At 40.6% G+C, this 20,997-nt stretch overlaps 1 protein-coding gene across 6 annotated transcripts in view; it reads left to right on the top strand.

Moving 5' to 3' along the window:
* The window catches only part of MTMR3 (myotubularin related protein 3), a 100,693-nt gene that overhangs the window by 67,248 nt on the left and 12,448 nt on the right, over positions 1 to 20,997 (top strand). For all 6 annotated transcript variants that reach the window (XM_056528683.1, XM_056528685.1, XM_056528681.1 and 3 more), the window contains exons 5-18: positions 75 to 191; positions 1,193 to 1,275; positions 3,512 to 3,678; positions 3,956 to 4,052; positions 6,093 to 6,206; positions 6,599 to 6,807; positions 6,942 to 7,067; positions 8,195 to 8,306; positions 8,802 to 8,997; positions 16,217 to 16,402; positions 16,780 to 16,950; positions 17,052 to 17,197; positions 17,842 to 19,144; positions 19,437 to 19,547. In XM_056528683.1, coding sequence (XP_056384658.1) covers positions 75 to 191; positions 1,193 to 1,275; positions 3,512 to 3,678; positions 3,956 to 4,052; positions 6,093 to 6,206; positions 6,599 to 6,807; positions 6,942 to 7,067; positions 8,195 to 8,306; positions 8,802 to 8,997; positions 16,217 to 16,402; positions 16,780 to 16,950; positions 17,052 to 17,197; positions 17,842 to 19,144; positions 19,437 to 19,547 — 3,138 coding nt within the window. The remainder of the gene's footprint in view (positions 1 to 74; positions 192 to 1,192; positions 1,276 to 3,511; positions 3,679 to 3,955; positions 4,053 to 6,092; positions 6,207 to 6,598; positions 6,808 to 6,941; positions 7,068 to 8,194; positions 8,307 to 8,801; positions 8,998 to 16,216; positions 16,403 to 16,779; positions 16,951 to 17,051; positions 17,198 to 17,841; positions 19,145 to 19,436; positions 19,548 to 20,997) is intronic.

The following is a 20,997-nucleotide window of genomic DNA, read 5'->3' as shown; positions in this document are numbered from 1 at the left end:
CTAGAAATCTTAATTTTGTAGTGTGTGTGTATTGTATGTGGTCTGTGTGGTTGATGGTTTTTGTCTCTGCCCAGGTTCCTTTTCAAGAGTTGCATGGTGAGAGCACGGAATTTGTTGGGCGGGCAGAGGATGCGGTCATTTCTCTTTCCAACTATCGTCTGAACATCAAATTTAAGGAGTCCTCTGTCAATGTAAGTATTTAACTGCACATATATCTTTATGGTCATGCTGCCAGGTTAGACTTTAGACAAATACTAGGAAATATAACAAATTAAAGGGGTTATCCTGATTAATGAACTGATGGACTATTCGGTCAGAACAGTGATGCTGTACCTGGTAACACAACACTAATATTACAGCAATTGCAGGTAAAAGCAGTAAAGAGGCTGTGTTCCTTGCATAAGCGCCACTGCCCCTTAAAAAAAATTATCAGAAGGGTGCCTAAAGTTAGAGGAATGGCCAACAACTTTTAAAAGCCTGAATAACCCTTTTAGTTAATGCTTCCCAAATAAAGTAAGTAAATATAAGCAGCAAAGCTTTAAGATGAAAGGATATGTTCACTAGTTAATTGTTAACACACCCAAATAATCTACATAAAAGCTGAGTAACCTTGTAAACCCATTGCTGTACTTTTATTGATTCTGAAATACAGCTTTAGTAATAGTCTCTCAGCATTATAGCCAACTAGCATTAGCACATAAGTAATGCAATACCTTTACAAAGAGTGGGGAAAAATGTATATCTGTGTGGATTAGTGTGTTTATATATAGATATCTATATAATATATGTTTTAAAATTGCTCAAAAATCAACATAATCTTGGAAACATTTCCTCTTTACGAGATTGTAAGCTGTGTAGGAATGCTCCTAAATAGGTCAGGCTTTTTTTCTCTAGAAATTGGATCTCTCACAGATTCTAATAAACCAGTTTTTAACATGTACAGGATGTGGGAATTCAGGATGCGCTAATTCCACACAAAGTAATTCCAGCTCACAGATCCAACAAAAATTAATAGAAAAATACCATGTTTTTAACACCAGTATATAGAGGATTTTGTGAGGGTGAACCCCCATGGAGCTGTGCAGGAGGGATACTGCCATTAGAGTATAGAGATACTCTATAAATGTCTGTGAATACTGTGTGTCGTCTTGTGTGCAGTACAACGTGGTTAGAAAAGTATGATTTATTGTAGGTTCCGCTGCAGCTGATAGAATCTGTAGAATGTCGTGATCCCTTTCAGCTCCATTTGACCTGCAAGGATTGCAAAGTAATTAGGTAAGAGGGCAGTAAAAAGTAGGTTTCAATATGTTTAATCCATTAGTGATATTTGTTCATATGTCACAGTAGGGCTTTATTCTGCCTAATGCGTTGCTGAATATTAGCCCTGAATATATATCCTATTTATGATGCAGAAAGTACTCAGCTCTTTGATTACCAGGCTCTCCTGTTCTAACAGTCAGGATTGAATCAATAGCCAGAGGCAATAGTGACCAACATAGTACAATTCCATACAGAAGTACTGCAGTGTAATATAAAAACAGTAAAATGATTATATGCCCAAGCTCCATAGAGCAACTAGAAAAATATAAAAACTACACAGAATTAATATTACTGTTGAATCATAGTATAAATCCTGCATCGTAAATACAGTGCATTTTGTTCATCCCACCTCCCAAGAAATAAGGAATACAAGAAAAAAAAAAATGTATCCCTTTTCCCCATTCAGCATGAAAATAAAGTTATGGCTTTTAGAATGTGATAATATAACATAAAAAAAAATGATTGGTCATTAAATGGGCACTGCCATTCACAAAGACTTTTTATATACCGTAATGTAAATAATATTATATGTATATTTGTAATATACACTGGTTAACCTCTTAGGGACGCAGGGCATACATGTCTGCCTCCGTTCCAGAGTCCTTAAGGAATTGGGGCGTACCTGTACGCCCTGTTCTCTTTAACGGGGTTTAAACCGTTCTCACGGGCGTAGAACGGTTTAAACCCTGTGGGTCCCAACTGCTAGCAGCAGCCATGACCCACTTTAGACGCCGCAATGAAAGTTGATCATGGCATCTAAAACAAAGCCAAAAGTATTGCAACATGCAGAAGATTGCATGTTTAGCCCCCTATGGGTGCTAAAAAAAAAGAGGGGGGGGGTGGAAGGTAATAAGTTTATTAACCCCTTCCCTATGAAAAGTTTAAACCCCCCCTCCCCCCTTTTCCCATTTTTTAATTAAATAATGTAATAAAAAATAAAAATCATGTGGTACCGCCGCGTGCATAAATGACCGAACTGTTAAAATATAAGGTTAGCTAAACTGCACAGGCGATGGCGTACAAGTTAAACAAAGAAATACCGAAGTCCAAAATTGAGCATTTTTGGTCACTTCATATACCATAAAAATATTAATAAAAAGCAATCAAAAAGTCCCATCAAAACAAAAATGGTACTGATAAAAACTACATATCACGGTGCAAAAAATTAGCCCTCGTATAGCCCCGTATGCGGAAAAAAAAAAAAGTTATGGGGTCAGAAGATTACATTTTTAAACATATTAATTTTGGTGCATGTAGTTAAATAAAATAAAACCTACATGAATTGGGTATCCTTGTAACCATATGGACCTACAGAATAAAGTGTAATTTTTATCGAAAAGTGCACTGCATAGAAACGGAAGCCACCAAAATTAGCAAAATTGCGTTTTTTTATTTTATTTCATCCCACAACAAATTTTTTTTTGTTTTGCTGCAGATAATGTTATAAAATAAGGGATGTGATGCAAAAAACAAGCCCTTATATGGGTCTGTAGGTGCAAAATTGAACTCATTATGACTTTTAGAAAGGGAGGAGGAAAAAATTAGTGCAAAAACAAAAAATGTTTTTAGTCCTTAAGGTGAAAATGGGCTGAGCCCTTAAGGGGTTAAAAATAATTTGGTTTTGTGTGAATTGTCCTTGTGTCTCGGCTGGGACAAAATACAGGAAATTTGGGCGGGGCTAGCAGGGCTTCTGGTTTCTAGATTGTAAATCAGCCTGCTTTGAGAGCCTGGGGCATGTCACAGAGCCTCAGTGCACAGCACAGTGAACTGCATTCCTCCCACAAAGTGCATCTGTCACGTCTGTACGAAGTGTGGAGGGCATTTAGGGATGAGAGAGACTGTACCTCTGTTTAGTGTGGCAGCCGAACAGGCTCAGAGGCTGGCCAAATTGCAGCAGCATGCCTCCTCCCCGTCCTGACCTGCTGTATTGACGTAGAGTTGCATGCTGAGTGGGTCAGGGCAGGAGGAGGCGTGCCTCTGTGATTAGGTCGCCCTCTCCGAATGTTCGGCTGGATTAGAAATTGAGGGAAGTATTAGTTTACAAACTGTGACCACAAAGGTCTTTCCCATCTCTTAATGGTCTAACTATTGGAGTCTGGAACTCCATACCTCATATGGAAGTGACAGGTGCACTTTAATAAGGTCTTTTTAATGTTTATGTTCATCTAATAAGGTTTTGCTCTAATCCCAGGTGCCAGTTTTTCAACTTTGAACAGGTTCAGGAATGGCAGAAACGTCTCAATGCTACCTTGCGCCCACCTAGTCGTATAGAAGATCTCTTCTCTTTTGCTTACCATGCTTGGTGCATGGAGGTTTATGCTAGTGAAAAAGAACAGCATGGAGACCTATGTCGGCCAGGTATGAAAAAATTTTTAATCTTGCTCTTAGGTTTCGACGGACTGCTCTCCTGACTTCTCATGTCGGGAGAGACAGATTTCCTACTTTCCATATAAATATAAATAATTTATCCATTTGGCTGAACTAAGAGAGGCAGGGTTAAAAGTTGGAGGTTATAGCTGTTAGCCAATGACTTTGTCTGGAACTATGTTATATCAATCGGCTTATCTGTCTAATAGGCAAACATTTTGACAAGTATAATTTTCATAATTTTTACCTGCTTAATTTTGTTTTTCAGGTGATCATGTGATATCTCGCTTTAAGAATGAAGTGGAACGGATGGGATTTGATATGGATAATGCATGGAGAATTTCTAACATCAATGAAAAATTTAGGTAAATAAGCTTTATAAGAACCCACACAAGTATACAGATTATTTAACATCAAGTAGTAAACACTAAATATACTTTTGAAGTATTTTAACTAATATTTAATTTTAGTTTAATATTTGTGTGAATTAATAATAGTTTTTCTTAGACCTATTCTCAAACACTGTATCAAATCACTAGTCTCCTATTACAGCCTGCCTGTGGGACTCCTTTCATGGCAACTTTCCGAAATAACCTGATTGCCATGACACCCTGCAATCACAGAGAGGTTGACCAGACCCCAGACGTGACTGGCAGGTTGCATCTAACATCTTTAGGTGTTGCCATTGACGGTGACCTCAAGTTATCTCCAATGCTGGTCTCAGCACTTAGACCCCCCTGATCAAAATGTTTGACATCTTTGTGACATGTCAAAAGTGTTTATTTATTTATTTTTTATATCATAGTTACAGTAAGTCATAGGGCATTAAAGACTTAATGCGCCTGTCAGATATCACCACAAAAATAAAAATTGTTACTTATCTAATTTTTATGGCTCTATCTCCTATATTTATTATAAAAATATCTCTTTTCATTAGCTCACAGTGTTAGCAATCCTCTCAGGGGAAGGGGGTGTGTCCCACCCTTGTGGTGGTGGTAGGTGATTGGTGTGTTTGCTCATGCAGTCTTGTCCATAAGCCCCCCGCGATTTATGTTCAGATTGCTGTCTGTGCTTTGCTTCGGGTGGCCATCGTCATCACCCCCCATTAATGTCTATGGGAGGGGGCGACAGCTGTGGTCACTAGTAATACTCGTGTCTAAAGTTGAAAAAATTGCATCCCGGCGGTGTCCCTATTAGCTTAGATGCAGCAGGAGGGTCCCTTACCTGCCTCCGGCCCGTCCGATTAGCGAATGACTTCACCATGCCTGAGATCCAGGCAGGAGAAGTCAAGCCCCGATAACACTGATCATCCGCATGTAGTTCTATGCCAATGATTAGTGTTAGGAATCAATGTAATGCATTTTATATTCCCTAGAGGGGACTATAACATAGCAAAATAAAAAAATAGTTACAAAAGAAAAAAATTATAATTACTAATGATGAATTAACTTCTTCCCTAATAAAAGTAAGAATCACCCATTTAAATCATTCCCATTTAAAAATAAAAGTGTAAATAAAAATAAACGTGGTATCGCCGCGTGCAGAAATGTCTGAACTATAAAAATATATCGTTAATTAAACCGCACGGTCGATGGCGTACAAAAAAATTCCAAAGTACAAAATTACGTATTTTTGGCCACTTCTTATAGCACAAAAAATGAATAAAAAGTCCAATCAAAACAAAAATGGTACCGATAAAAACTTCAAATCACGGCGCAAAAAATGAGCCCTCATACCGGCCCGTACCCGGAAAAATAAAAAAGTTTTAGGGGTCAGAAGATGACAATTTTTAAACCTATTAATTTTCGTGCATGTAGTTATGATTTTTTCTAGAGGTAAGACAAAATCAAACCTATATAAGTAGGATATCATTTTAATCATATGGACCTACAGAATAATAAGGTATCATTTTTACCGAAAAATGCACTGCGTAGAAACGGAACTTCCCAAAATTTACAAAATGGCATTTTTTCTTCAATGTTGTCGCACAATGAATTTTTCCGTTCCACTGTGGATGTTTTAATAAAATGACTGTCACTGCAAAGTAGAATTGGTGGCGCAAAAAATAAGCCATCATATGGAATTTTAGGTGCAAAATTTTAATTATGATTTTTAAAAGGTAAGGAGGAAAAAACGAAAGTTCAAAAACTGAAAAACCCTGAGTCCTTAAGGGGTTAAGTAAACATTTTTTAGTATAGAGGATAGTTTCCCCTTTTTGTTTCTTCTTGTATTCTTCCATATTGTGTTTTGGGTGTTTAGTAACAGTAATTTATTGCTTAGGTAGGTGTGAGAATTGTGACCCTCAACAATAGTTCATTAGCTTCTTTTCCTAATATAAAGTCCCCCATTATAAAGTTCCGTAATGTACTTATTTTTATAAAACCATTTTCTCAACCCTTTTAAAGGTTGTGTTCTAGCTATTCACAAGAACTGATTGTTCCTGCATGGATAACAGACCCCGAATTGGAAAGTGTTGCCAGTTTTCGCTCTTGGAAACGTATTCCTGCAGTAGTGTACAGGTAATGCTGAACTGACGTCAGTTAACCCTTCTAATTCTTTGGTTCACACTTGACATTAATGTTGTTGCCAGAAGCAGGACCTGGTGCATTCAGCTTATCAACCTGGTGTCTGCGGTTTAGAAGGGTTTGTCTGTGTTGAGACAAATATCTTCTAGCCTTCTGCATTGGGGTCTGGCACTTCTTGAAAGCAGATTCAAACACTTGGTATGCAACTTCAGTAAAATTGAAGTGTACAAACAGGCCGTAAGGTTTATTTTATGCAATTTTTTAATTGTACAATTGTTGGGCTTTGTGTTCACTCACTGGAAACAACCCTCAAATCTGTAATAGATTTTTACAATCTAAACTATTAACATATTTCAATAACTCTTATGTCGAACTCTCTCCTATAGGCACCAGAGTAATGGAGCTGTTATTGCCCGCTGTGGGCAGCCTGAGGTTAGTTGGTGGGGATGGAGGAATGCAGATGATGAGAATCTTGTTCAGTCCATAGCCAAGGCATGTGCAATTGACAGCAGTAGAAGCAGTTCAGACAAATTGGCCAATGGCTCATGTTCCCGTAGCCACATCAATGGAGGCGTGCTTACAGATATTGATTTTGGTAAGTGCCGTAATCTTATTGGCAATCATCTTTATGTTGCCTGTTATTACTAGAGCAAATATATTAGTTGTGTGTCTATATTCTAACCTTGTTGCTTTTACCCAGTTGTGAGTGTCCTGTATTTTACCTTTTAGATTCCTCTTTGTCTAATGTACCCCCATCTTCTGAGAGTCAGCCACAAAAGCTGTTGATCCTTGATGCACGGTCCTATGCTGCTGCAGTGGCTAACCGTGCCAAAGGTGGAGGCTGTGAATGCCCAGGTGAGTGCTTTTTGCTGCCTGCTAAGCAACTACTGTAAACTTTTCAACTTATTGGCCTTCACATGCAAGATTAAATTATTTATTATTAGCTCCACTGCCCAGCTTATGATCCTTACGTACCAATCCAGGAAATAAAATGTTATTTAAGTCGATAATGTGGCATCCTAGGTCAATAGTTCTGATACTCTGTCCCACTCTGTCAGAGATGCTTCACACTATACTACAGAGATTGGTTTTTGGTCAGAATACTTTGTATGTTTAAAGCCCATCAGTGGCTATGGTGGGATACTGCTGCGGCTGTGTGGTCAATAAATGTGCCATACCCTTGTATGACAGGACTTGCTCCAAGAGAACAGTGGCAACAGGAGCTAGGAAGGTAAGTATATATATTTTTTTGTTTGTTTTCCAGCTGTCTGAAGCCCATTTTTTAACAATTCTGAATATAACTGTAACTTTCTTTGCCTGCTGAAGTAGTGGTGCACCTGGCAGCATAAAGGTTTTTGCCTATTGGGTTACAGCACTGTGTTGTAATTTTCTGAACAACTACACAGCCTCTTGGCACTTGCCAGACAGAGCACCCACTGCAGGGGGAATACTAGTATTACATAAAGTTTATATGCCCTAAACATTTAAACAGGACTTCTTTTATGATATTTGATGAGTAATAGAAGGTTTGTGGAGCATATATAAAGATGTTCTAAACAACTTTTTGAATAAAGATCTCCACACTTAAAAATTGCAGTTCTTACATTAGTAAAAAGTTGTGGTAGTTTTGGTGCTGTGAGTCCCCAAAGAACAGCTGGCTTTTACAAGCGTCAGTCACACAGCCTTCTGTATTGCAGTGAAAGCAATATAGCATTTTTGGTCTGTTGTCCAGCTGTCAGTGACCATGCATACATAGGTTCCCTTGTTTGTGATTGTCAGACATTGGAGACGCTTTAGAGATTTTAGGTAGCAGGCAAGTGGGCTGCAGGTGAAGTTGTGAAAATCCATCATCGGTACTGAAGTATATGCACAATATTTGACCATGTGCTTTGTCTGACAGTATAACATTTTTAGTTGGTACAGGTTTTATATGTAAGGCTTATTTAACATTAAATAAGATATATATATATTTTTTTTTTCAGAGTATTATCCCAACTGTGAAGTAGTGTTTATGGGAATGGCTAATATACACTCCATCCGCAAGAGCTTCCAGTCTTTACGGCTGCTATGCACTCAGATGCCGGACCCAGCTAAGTAAGTATAAATTATCTGGTCATGCTTCTGTTCCTGGCTGTCTCCACGTGGGACGTCTTTGTCTACCAATTTACCACTTAAGCTGGCCATACATATATATATGATGGGTGATGACCAAATACTCTTTTGGCTAACAGCAATCTTTCCTGATGACCCAATGTATCTAAACATTTAGTTTGGCTGAGCGTCCATGTGTTTGATACAGAGAGATTCCGCTGACAAAAGCTTATCTCCCTTAGAACAAAGGGGTCGGTCAACTGAAATTTGGCATGCATAATCCTTCTGAACCATGACATCACCTGTTGGGAAGGATTGAGAGGTTCCCATACACAGTAGATAACCAGTTGGTCCTGCAGAAATCTGTGGATTCATCCGACAGATATCTATAGTGTATGGACGCCTTAAAGATGAGGAGTCTATGTGCGGCCTTTTCTTTTTCTCTACATTTATGTCTCATGGAGGCTTTAAAGTAGACATTTGTATTTTCTTCCTCAGTTGGCTTTCTGCCTTGGAGGGAACAAAATGGCTTCAACATCTCTCTATGCTGCTAAAGGCCTCTTCATTGGTAGTGCATGCTTTGGATCGTGATCAACGACCAGTCCTTGTGCACTGCTCAGATGGATGGGACCGCACTCCTCAGATTGTTGCTCTCTCCAAGCTCCTGTTGGACCCTTATTACAGGAGCATTGAGGTATCAGCCACTACAGTATGTTTTATGATGTGTTTAGCAAGGCAGGCATGCAATAAAAGCATTTGTTTCCTAGACCACTGATCACACAATGTCTTTATTTTGGTTCAATGAAAAGAAACTTTAGAGAAAAAAAAATTATTAAAGAGTACCTGTCATGATCTTGTTAAATTTTATAATCCTCCCAGTTCACTGCCCCTATAATAATAAACCCACCCCATGCCTTTATTTTTATAATTTTATTTTTTTAGTTTTTTACCTTGATATTTCTCTGTATTTTCTGCTCAGTCTCGGTCAGATTCACAGACTGGGAAGGGGCGTTCCCCAGTAGGCGTGACATCATCTGAAGCCCATTATAACCCTAAGGACGGGAGCGTTTTTTGCAAATCTGACCACTGTCACTTTAAGCATTAAATGGGCACTGTCATGAAAACAAAAAATTGATATGTTGTACCCTGTTTCCCCGAAAATACACCCTACCCCGAAAATAAGCCCTAGCTGGATTTTCGGGGTGGGCTGCAATATAAGCCTTACCCCGAAAATAAGACCTAGGCCAGGGGTACTCAACTGGCGGCCCGCGGTCCAGATCCGGACCGTGGCCGCCAGTAATGTGGATGTGGTAGGATGGGGGGCTGTAGCATATGGGTAAGGGGGGGTGTGGCATCCTCCACACTGCTACAGCCCCCCCATCCTCCACACTCCCACAGCCCCCCATCCTCCCACAGCCCCCCATCCTCCACACTCCCACAGCCCCCCATCCTCCACACTCCCACAGCCCCCCATCCTCAACAACACTGCAACCCCCCCATAAATAAATAAGCCCTACTCTGAAAATAAGCCCTATTGTGTTTTTTTGTGACTAAAATTAATATAAGACCCGGTCTTATTTTCGGAGAAACACGGTAGTACTTAAGTACTACAACATATCTCTAATATAGTTTAATTAAAAAAAGTTATTTTAAAACAGTTTAAAATCACTTTTAAATTCGGCCACTAGGGGTCGCCATCCTAGTGGCCGAATGCATTCAGCAGTGATGTCACCACTGAATTTCGACTCGTTGAAGCCTGGCAACGAGTCGAAATTTAATCACTGCTGTGCTTTCTCCCGCCTGTCAATCAGACAGGCGGGAGCGAGCGCTTTGAAGGAAGAGGACGCGCGCAGGCTCGGGGACAAGGTAAAGTATTATGTTCACTGTATTATGTATACATGTATTATGTATATGTTCAAGTATTATGTATACTGTTCACCTATACAGTATGCCTCCAGTCTCCCCAATACAACTCCCAGCATGCCCTGGGAGTTGCAGTGGGGAGCGGAGCGGCGGGGCCGGGGGGGTTGCGGGCTGCGCGGCGGGGAGGGGGTACTCTGGGTGAACTAAGGGGGAGGGGGAGTGAGTGGAGCGGCGCGCTGGCGGGGGGTTGCGGGCTGCGCGGTGGGGAGCGGTATGTGCTCCGGTGTTCACCTATACAGGGTGCGTCCAGTTGTTTCCCCACTACAACTCCCAGCATGCCCTGACAGCCAATAGATGTCAGGGCAAGCTGGGAGTTGCAGTGGGGAAACGGCTGGAGGCACCCTGTATAGGTGAACTGCGGGCGGAAGTGCTGGCCCCACCAGGCATCAGTGACGTGGTGCCTGCTGGGGAAGTCTGCCTGGTAGTGAGGCAGACAAAAAAGCATTTTTAATTAAAGGCAGGGAGGGGGTTAGGGATAGATGGGTAATAGGCAGGGACAGGAAAAAAAAAAAAAAGTGATGATGGGAGCTACCCTTTAATTACTCTGGGATGCTTTTACTTATAAATTTGATTCCGAGATTGTTTTTTCGTGACATATTCTACTTTATGGTAGTGCTAAATTTTTGTCGATACTTGCATCATTTCTTGGTGAAAAATTTGAAAATTTAGCATTTTTCTAACTTTGAAGCTCTCTGCTTGTAAGGAAAATAGACATTCCAAATAAATTATATATTGATTCACAAATACAATATGTCTACTTTATATGTGCATCATAAAGTTGACGACATGTTTTTACTTTTGGAAGACACCAGAGGGCTTCAAAGTTCAGCAGCAATTTTCCAATTTTTCACAAAATTTTCAAACTCACTATTTTTCAGGGAACAGTTCAGGTTTGAAGTGGATTTGAAGGGCCTTCATATTAGAAATACCCCATAAATAACCCCATTATAAAAACTGCACCCCCCAAAGTATTCAGAATGACATTCAGTCAGCATTTTAACCCAGTTTTTGAATTTTTACAAGTGGTAATAGGAGAAAAAGCCTCCAAAAATTTGTAACCCAATTTCTCTCGAGTAAGGAAATACCTCATATGTGTATGTCAAGTGTTCGGCGGGCTCAGAAGGGAAGGAGCAACAATGGGATTTTGGAGAGTGAATTTTGCTGATATGTTTTTTTGGGGGCATGTCACATTTAGGAAGCCCCTATGGTGCCAGAACAGAGGAAAACCCCACATGGCATACCATTTTGGAAACTACACCCCTCAAGGCACGTAACAAGGGGTCCAGTGAGCCTTAACACCACGCAGGTGTTTGACGACTTTTCGTTAAAATCGGATGTGTAAATGAAGAAAAAGTTTTTTCACTAAAGTGCAGTTTCTTCCCCAAATTTACAACTTTTACATGTTAGGACGTAAAATGCTCTGCGGGCGAAATACAATGCTCAGAAGTGAAGGAGCGCCATTGAGCTTTTGGAAAGAGAATTCGTTTGAATGGTAGTCAGGGGCCATGTGCATTTAAAAAGCCCCCTGTGGTGCCAGAACAGTGGACCCCCCCACATGTGACCCCATTTTGGAAACTACACCCCTCACAGAATTTAATAAGGTTGCAGTGAGTATTTACACCCCACTGGCGTTTGACAGATCTTTGGAACAGTGGACTGTGCAAATGAAAAATTTAATTTTTTCTTTTTCACGGACCACTGTTCCAAAAATCTGTCAGACACATGTGGGGCGTAAATGCTCACTGTACCCCTTATTACATTACACGAGGGGTGTAGTTTCCAAAATGGGGTCGTGTGTGTGTGTGTGTGTGTGTGTGTGTGTGGGGGGGGGGTCCATTGTTCTGGCACCATGGGGGCTTTGTAAACTTATGTGGCCTTCAATTCCGGACACATTTTTTTCTTGGCGCTCCTTCTCTTCTGAGCATTGTAGTGCGCCCGCTGAGCACTTTACATCCACATATGGGGTATGTTCTTACTCAGAGGGGTTAAAAATTTTGGGGGGCTTTTTTCCTATTTTCCCTTGTGAAAATGAAAAATTTAGGGTAACACCAGCATTTTAGTGAAAACATTTTTTTTTTCATTTTCCCATCCAAATTTAATGAAAATTCGTCAAACACCTGTGGGGTGTTAGGGCTCACTATACCCCTTGTTACGTTCCGTGGGGGTGTAGTTTCCAAAATGGGGTCACATGTGGGTATTTATGTTTTTGCGTTTGTCAGAACCGCTGTAAAATCAGCCACCCCTGTGCAAATCACCAATTTAGACCTCAAATGTACATGGCACGCTCTCACTTCTGAGCCATGTTGTGCGCTCGCAGAGCACTTAACGTCCACATATGGGGTAGTTTTGTACTCAGGAGAAATTGTGTTACAAATTTTGGGGGTCTTTTTTTCCTTTTACCGCTTGTGAAAATTAAAAGTATGGGGCAACACCAGCATGTTAGTGTAAAAAAAAATATTTTTTTTACACTAACATGCTGGTGTAGACCCCAACTTTTCCTTCTTTTCATAAGGGGTAAAAGGAGAAAAAACCCCAAAATTTGTAACGCAATTTCTCCCGAGTACGGAGATACCCCATATGTGGCCCTAAACTCTTTCCTTGAAATACAACAGGGCTCCGAAGTGAGAGAGCGCCATGCGCATTTGAGGACTAAATAGGGTATTTGAATCCTCCACAAAAATACCCTACAGCAGTGTTTCCCAAACAGGGTATCTCCAGCTGTTGCAAAGCTCCCAGCATGCCTTGACAGTCAGTGGCTGTCGGCAATACTGTGAGCTGTTGTTTTTCAACAGCTGGAGGCTCCACTTTGGAAACACTGCCATACGTTTTTTTTTTTTTTTATTGGAGTGGGGGGACTAGGGCTATGTGTATATGTAGTGTTTTACCCTTTATTATGTGTTAGTGTAGTGTTTTAAGGATACATTCACACGGGCGAAGGTTTACAATGAGTTTCTCGCTGGGAGTTTGAGCTGCGGCGGAAATTTTGCCGCATCTCAAACTTGCAGCAGAACTCGCTGTAAACCCGCCCGTGTGAATGTACCCTCCAGCTGTTGCAAAACTACAACTCCCAGCATGCACTGACAGACCATACATGCTGGGAGTTGTAGTTATGCAACAGATGCAGGCACATTGGTTGCAAAACACAAAGTTTGTTACTTAACTCAGTGTTTCACAACCAGTGTGCCTCCAGCTGTTGCAAAACTAGAACTCCCAGCATGTACAGTCTCTCAGTACATGCTTGGAGTTGTATTTTTGCATGCAACAGCTGGAGGCACACTGATTGCAAAACACTGAGTTAGCTAACAAGCTCAGTTTCACAACCAATGTGTATCCAGCTGTTGCAAAACTGCAACAATCAGCATGCATTGAAAGGCAAAGGGCATGCTGGGAGTTGTAGTTTTGCAACAGCTGGCTGCACACTTTTTCATAGAAAAAAAGTGCCTCCAGCTGTTACAAAACTACAACCCCAGCATGCACAGACTACCAAAGGGCATTCTGGGAGTTGTATTTGGAACTCCAGCTGTTGCAAAACTACAACTCCCAGCATGCCCTTTGCTTGTGCATGCTGCGATTTGTTGCTAAGCAACAGCAGGAAGTGATCAGGCCTCATCTCCTGCTGGATCCTTCCGCTGGGACCGCCACCGTTGCTGCCGCCGATCCTGCTGCTCCTGTCGCTGCCACCAATCCCAAGGGAACCCCCGCCGGACCAGGGCAAGGTAGGAGACCCCCTCCGGCGCTGATCTCCGCCGTCCCGATCGCCGCCCAGTAGGGTCGTGATTGATCGGTCATTCCGACCGATCAATCACGTGATCGATCGGTCATTCCGACCGATCAATCACGTGATCGTGAGGCGGCACCTGTGCCACCTCACTCCTGCTGGGTAAGGGTGAATGGGGCTGTCTCGGACAACCCCATTCACCCTTTTTTTCCGGGTCACCAGAGACCCGATTGACCCAGGAAAGCCGCAAATCGTTGGTCTGCATACGCCCGCCGTCCTTAAGGGGTTAAACAAGTACATTAGAAAGATTTTTTATTTACGACAAGGAGTACAATAGCAACAATTATTTAATTAATTATTTATATTTTAATGACCGTTCCCATTTAACTTGTAATAATAATGCCTGTAGAGGAGGTGAACAGGCAATAACAGGTGACAGACATACATACATACATACACATATATATACGGTATGTAATATAACAAAATGTAAAAGTGAAAAAAGGAAATTTTTTAAAAAAATCCTCCCCTTAATAAAAGTTCAAATCACACCCACACCTTTTCCCATTGTTCAAATAAAACACTGTAAAAAAAAAATAAATAAATAAACACAAACACATTTGGTATCGCCACCTGCATAATTGTCCAATCTAATTAAGGGGTACTCCGGTGGAAAAAAATTTTATTTATTTTTTAAATCAACTGGTGCCAGAAAGTTAAACAGATTTGTAAATTACTTCTCTTTAAAAATCTTAATCCTTCCAGTACATATGAGCTTTCTACTGGAGTACCCCTTTAAATGATGATGTTCCTGATGCTGCACTGTAAAAGGTGTAAACGAAAAATTCCAAACGCCAAAATTGCTGATTTTTGGTAACATCACGTCCCAGAATTAACATAAGTAGTGATCAAAAAGTCATATATACGCAAAAGTGGTACAGTTAAAAACTAAAGCTTATGGTGCAAAAAATAAACCCTTACATAGCTCCATTGGTGGAAAAATAGAGTTATAGGATGAGATGGCATTAAACCAAGTTTATTATTATTTTTTTTTTTTCAAGTTTTCAATTTTCTTTTAAAACTAAACAAAAATGACCCATGTTTGGTATCATTGAAATCGTACTGATCCATGGAGTAAAGATAGCATTTCAGATACCGTGATGTGAACCCTGAAAAAATTGCCCCACAAAATTGCACAATTCCATATTTTTTTCAGTTTGCCTTGCATATATTTATTCCCTGGCTCCGTAATACATTATATGATAAAACAAAGTGTGCCAATTAAAAGTACAACTTGTCCCATAAATAAAAAGCCCTGATACAACTTTGTCAGGGGTAAAATGAAAAAGTTATGGGTCTTAGAATGTGAGGATCAAAGAAATTTGTCCCCCCAAAAAATTGCTGGGTCACGAAGGGGTTAAATAAAGACCCTCTTTACAGTCAGGGACCCTTTTTGGAGTAAGGCTCTTTCCTTACCAATAACATACATAGCACATTATAGGTTACAACCCTCTTATAAAACAGAGAAGATTTGGAGCTTCTTTCAGCCTCTGAACTGACTATATACATATGTAAGGTCTGTATTTCCAGTATGGCATTATACAATTTTATTCTGTGTATTATAATCTCATATGACTTCTTCACATACCTATTGTTGAGGGTATTCTGGATTAAACATTTTTACATATGTTGATGGGGGTTGCTAAAAAAAAATCAAAGTATATTTGCCTACCACAGTCTGCTGTAGCTCCCCGCTTGTAGCTGCTTTTGAGATGACACATCAGAGAAGGACCAGCCTGCTCAGCCAGTCACTGACTACATTAATGCCTTGTCTTGGCCAGTGAGAGGGCAGATCCAGCTTTGATGCATCATCTCAAGAGCATTGGAAGGCTGGAAACTGCTGAACCAGTAGCTACAGGTAATCATGGGAAGGTGAGTATCATTTTTTATTTTGAATGTCTGAATGCCTCTTTAATTCATATGACCTAATTGGTTTAATTTTTACAGAAAAACATTACCTATGCACAATACATTGTACCCAATAAAATATGTTGGCTATAAGTAAGGTTATAGTATTTATCACATTATACGCACATCTTGCCACAGACATTTCTCAGCAGAATTGGTTATTAGTAGGATATTTTGCATTTGCGTGTGTTTAAAAAAAAAAAAAAATGTTTTACTATTTATTATTATTATTGTTTGTCGTTATTATTGTTCTATGTGAACAGTTAGCCAATGAAAAGTTGATCATAATTTTCTGCCCTTAAAGGGTTTTCAAGTGTTGGTGGAGACAGAGTGGCTAGACTTTGGGCACAAGTTTGCTGATCGCTGTGGACATGGGGAAAATTCTGAAGACCTGAATGAGCGCTGCCCAGTCTTCCTACAGTGGTTAGATTGTGTTCACCAGTTACAGAGACAATTCCCTTGTTCTTTTGAGTTTAATGAGGCTTTTCTGGTAAGTGTCTTTTGCAGGAGGGGCTATGAGCATATAAACCATATTCCTTATTACACTGTTGTATCTATTTCTAAGTGTCTTGTCTCACATGCTCTAGAAGAACACCTCCTAAAGGGAACTTTCAACTAGACATTTATTAAATGCTCAAAAATACATGAGCAGATGCAGTAGCACTTTAGTGGAGCTTTGGCTGTAACATACAGTGCCTCTTGGCTAACCAGGCTGAAGGGCACTTGTATTTGTTTACTGACCTCTGGAGTATAGTGAGTGAGAGTATAGTGAGTCAGCTTTATATGAAATGGTAAAAGTGGTCACAAAAGATTGTGTGACCGTTTGACTTGTTCTGATTATGTGCTTTTCTTTTTTCTTTTATTCAGGTGAAATTGGTGCAGCACACCTATTCCTGTTTGTTTGGGACTTTTCTTTGTAATAATGCCAAGGAAAGAAGTGAAAAACATATTCAAGAGCGAACATGCTCAGTGTGGTCACTTCTTAGAGCTGGAAACCGTTCCTTTAAGAATTTGCTGTATTCTTCTCAATCAGAAATTGTAAGTAGTTTTGCTTATATACTGGAAAGGCTCTACTGCTACTATATGTCACAAAGTTTTGTTAAGCTCTTTGCTATTCCTCCATGTTTTCTATTTCACAGGTGCTGTATCCTGTATGCCATGTTCGCAATCTAATGTTGTGGAGTGCCGTCTACCTCCCGGGCTCCTCCCCATCTACACCAAGTGAAGAATCCTGTACCCCATACCCAGCACCTGGGTCTGCTGCAGAGGAGCCACCTCTGTGCAGGTGAGAGATTGAAATGTATGTGTATTTGACTTCTCTCTCTCCGATCACAAATGTTGTAGAGTTATAGAAATTGTCTGTACTTGAAATGTCAAATTATCATATGTTATTGCAAGATGGCAATTTTCAAAATGAAGGATATTAGATTTTGCGGGTTATGTGGAGCCAACTAAGAAAAATAACAAATTGTGAAAAGTGGGAAAGAATTACAGTTTAACTCAAATATTTAAAGGGGTTATCTTGCTGGGGAAGCATGAAAATATTAATAATAATAAAAAAACTTTATACTTTCCTACCTGGGTAGCCTGCAGCTGTCGGTGTGATCCATTACCAACTGGTTTCCCTACTTCCAAGACAGATTTGATAACCTCTCAGCCAAACATTTGCTCACATTTACTCAAGCCAGGCACCCTTCAGTCAGTGATTGGCTGAGTGGGCTGTCACTGCTGAGATGAGCCCATCTCAGAAGTAGCGGACTAGTGGGAGACCAGATGACCGAGAGCTGCAGGGGAGTTTTTTGGCCTTCGGGTAACCCATTGAAGCTTTCTAAACAAAGTGTTTGGAAAGTTGTGCACATGTCACGTTAGAGCATGTTTAGATCTACCTGTCTGCATCTATCTATATACATATTTTTTTCCTCCCCCTAGGTTACCCAAGACCCGATCTTATGATGACCTTCCAACTGCCTGTGACATAAGCGTACCCTGTGTGAATAGGCGCAGCAGTGACCCCAGTCTAAATGAGAAGTGGCAGGAGCATAGACGTTCTTTGGAACTGAATGGCTTAGCAAATTCTGCAGAAGAGTGCCAAGAGGGAGAGAGACTACTGCTGGGGGCTCAGTTTTCCATTGCTGCTGGTGTTGGGGAAGGGCAAATGGAAAATATACTTCAAGAAGCCAGCAAAGAGGAGGGGGGAGGAGAAGAGCAGAATGGAAAACTTGTGAATGGGGAGGAAGAGGCTGAGGTTGAAGAAGGAGAAAAAACTGTGGGAAATGAGGAGGAGGAATCTTATGTGAATAGTAGTGCATCAAAGAGTGCGGACAATACAGGGAAAACTGATGAGGAAGGGGAAAACCTAAAATCTACTGGTGGACAGTTATGTACAGAGTTTGATCAGCCACCTTGCGAAACAGCTTTTTCTACCCAATCTGAAAAAGAGGGGGTTGCTACTTTGGTATGTGAGGTAGAAGTAAGTCAGATTGTTAGACAGCAGTCTTCTGATAACTCTGATCCAGAGGAAAGTGAAAAACATGATTCAGACTTAACAAAAGGGGAAGACCAGTGTTTTTCTAGTTCTCAAATCTCACAGCAGTTGCCACAGCACCTTGCTCTTGAAGACTCCACAGAAACTTTAGTAGATGATGTTTCAACTACTTGGCCATGCAAGCTAGACCATGTGACAGCAGCAAATGAACTTTCGCTGAAATCAGAACATGTGTCAGATGAGGGCATACTTCTGATGGGTTTGAAGGGGTTGCAAAACCATAATGAAAGGACGCATTCTTCTTATCCCCCTATTCATAGTGCCTTTCCCCCTGCTGAATGCAACACACAAAATTTGTGTAATAGGGACCAATCTTCCCCTCCTGTCGTTGATGGACTATGTCTTAGTGTGGACAATCGTCGGGGGAAGCAGATACTCTCAAGGCAGAACTCTAGTTCAAACAACCCCCAGATCCACCTCAGAAACATCCCACACAAGTGCCCTTTGCATGGTTGTGGAAGACACCGGATTGGGAGTACCCCGGAGCAACCAGCCCGCAATCATCTGGATGATGATGGGATGCCTTTGTATGTGGATGCCATCCAGCAGAGATTGAGGCAGATGGAAAGTGGTCATCAGCAGGAAGTAGAAACTCTAAAGAAGCAAGTGCAAGAGCTTCGTTGTCGGCTTGAAAGTCATTTACAAAATGGCCCTCTGCGTTTCAATGGAGATTATACAGATGAGGTGGTGAGTTCCAGTAGGCACAGATTAATATCTTTACTGGTGTGTGGCAAAGGTACTGGTTTTGTGTTTCAGCAAGGTCTGTGAATAAGAATCTTAAGAGCTATATGAGGTTTCACAGTTGTTCTTTATAGAACATTGCTGTACTGTAAACTATCTGATGTATTTTGTTTTCAAAATTATATTTGTAATTCTATAGAAAACCATCAAATTGTCGCATATTACATTGGAATTTGTGACCTGCATGAGGCCAGCCTTAACATATATGGCCATTAAATAGCATTTGTACTCTCTACAGACCTCAATTCCTGACTCTGAAAGCAACAGGGATCCTAGCTGTTTATCGGGCTGCAGTACAGAACTCTTCTCAGAAGCTAGCTGGGAGCAGGTGGACAAACGGGACACAGAGGTACAGCAGCGCTGGTTGGCACCACCACCATAGTCACTAAAAAACAGTTTAAAGTATAAATATTAACCCCTTAAGGACATAGCCCATTTTGGCCACAGGGAGGCCTTTGGGAGGGGATTTTGTATAATTTTACAAATATTTTAAATTTTACACTTAAGTCCCCATAGGGAATAGCATTACACAGTGAGATCGGCAATCCACTAATATAGCCTGGATACATCAGTGAATCGGCAGAATTTTAGCTCAACGAATCCCCACGATTACGCTCTGATGGGCATTGATCACAACATCTAAAAAGTTAAATGACTGGCAGTGCCTGTCATTGCAGTTAGTGTCTGGCTACTGATAGTCCTGAGCTTGCTTCAAAGTCGCTTACGGCATCAGGGTGTACAGGTATGCCCTTGGTCCTTTAAAAAGTACCTGTCACCAAATAAACTTTTCTAAACTGACTCAGGCTATGTTCCCTAACTATTCCTAACACTTCTCACACCCTTAAAAAAAAAAAAAAAAATCAGAGCTTTAAAAAGCTCTATATTGTACTTTTATTCTTGCTCACAAAGTGAAACCTCCCAGCAGGAGAAAGTGGGCATCTCCCAGCAGCCATGACATCACTGAAGTCTGCTGGGGGACCACTTCCGCCCTCACATCGTTGCTGTGATGAATAGAAGACCTCAAGCTCTGTGCAGCTGTAAGGGAGGCTCTGTGCATCTGTAAGTGAGGCTCTGTGCATCTGTAAGTGAGGCTCTGTGCAGCATTCAGTGAGGCTCTGTGCAGCTGTCAATCAAGCTTAGATTAGAGAAACACTTCCTGAGTTTGGTCTCCGGCCGGGAGGAGACCAAACTTACTGTATTAATTGTGGCAGGGAACAGAGCAGAGCCATCTAGTGGCCATTTTTTCTATTACATTTTAAACATATTTATGTTGATCATTTTAAAAACAAGTGAATGGGAAAGTGTCTGCTAATTACACAAGGAACACTATATTAAAAGTTTTATTTGTTGACAGGTACTCTTTAAGTACCAGGACACAAGGGCGTACCTGTACGCCCTCAGTACTTAACAGGTTTAAAAAATAAAAATAAAATTATTATCCTCCTCTTTTTCCTCTCCAGAATAAAGTAGTTCAAATTCTGGTGAGGGAGACAATCACCAGTTAGAGCCCTATTACACGGGGCGATTATTAGCTGATCAGGCCAATATTTTTTTACAGATGGGCTTGTTTTGTCTTCCACAGCTGCAGCATAGTCTTATTCTATTGCACACCTCCCAAATTGCCACTAGAAAGAAGCTGTACTTTAAAAATCATGGCAGCTGCTAGGATTGAGATTGTGGCTCCTATTGTGAGCATAGTAAAAAAATAAAATAAAAAAAGACAGCACGGCTTAATATACCCATTTACCCTCACATTATGTATAAATTAACTATGCGCTCCTGTGCATAGAAATATATCT

The sequence above is a fragment of the Hyla sarda genome, chromosome 1, assembly GCF_029499605.1.
Source record: "Hyla sarda isolate aHylSar1 chromosome 1, aHylSar1.hap1, whole genome shotgun sequence".
Lineage (NCBI taxonomy): Eukaryota > Metazoa > Chordata > Amphibia > Anura > Hylidae > Hyla > Hyla sarda.
The sequence above is the reverse complement of the archived record's forward strand: the minus strand, read 5'-3'. Positions and strand labels throughout refer to the sequence as shown.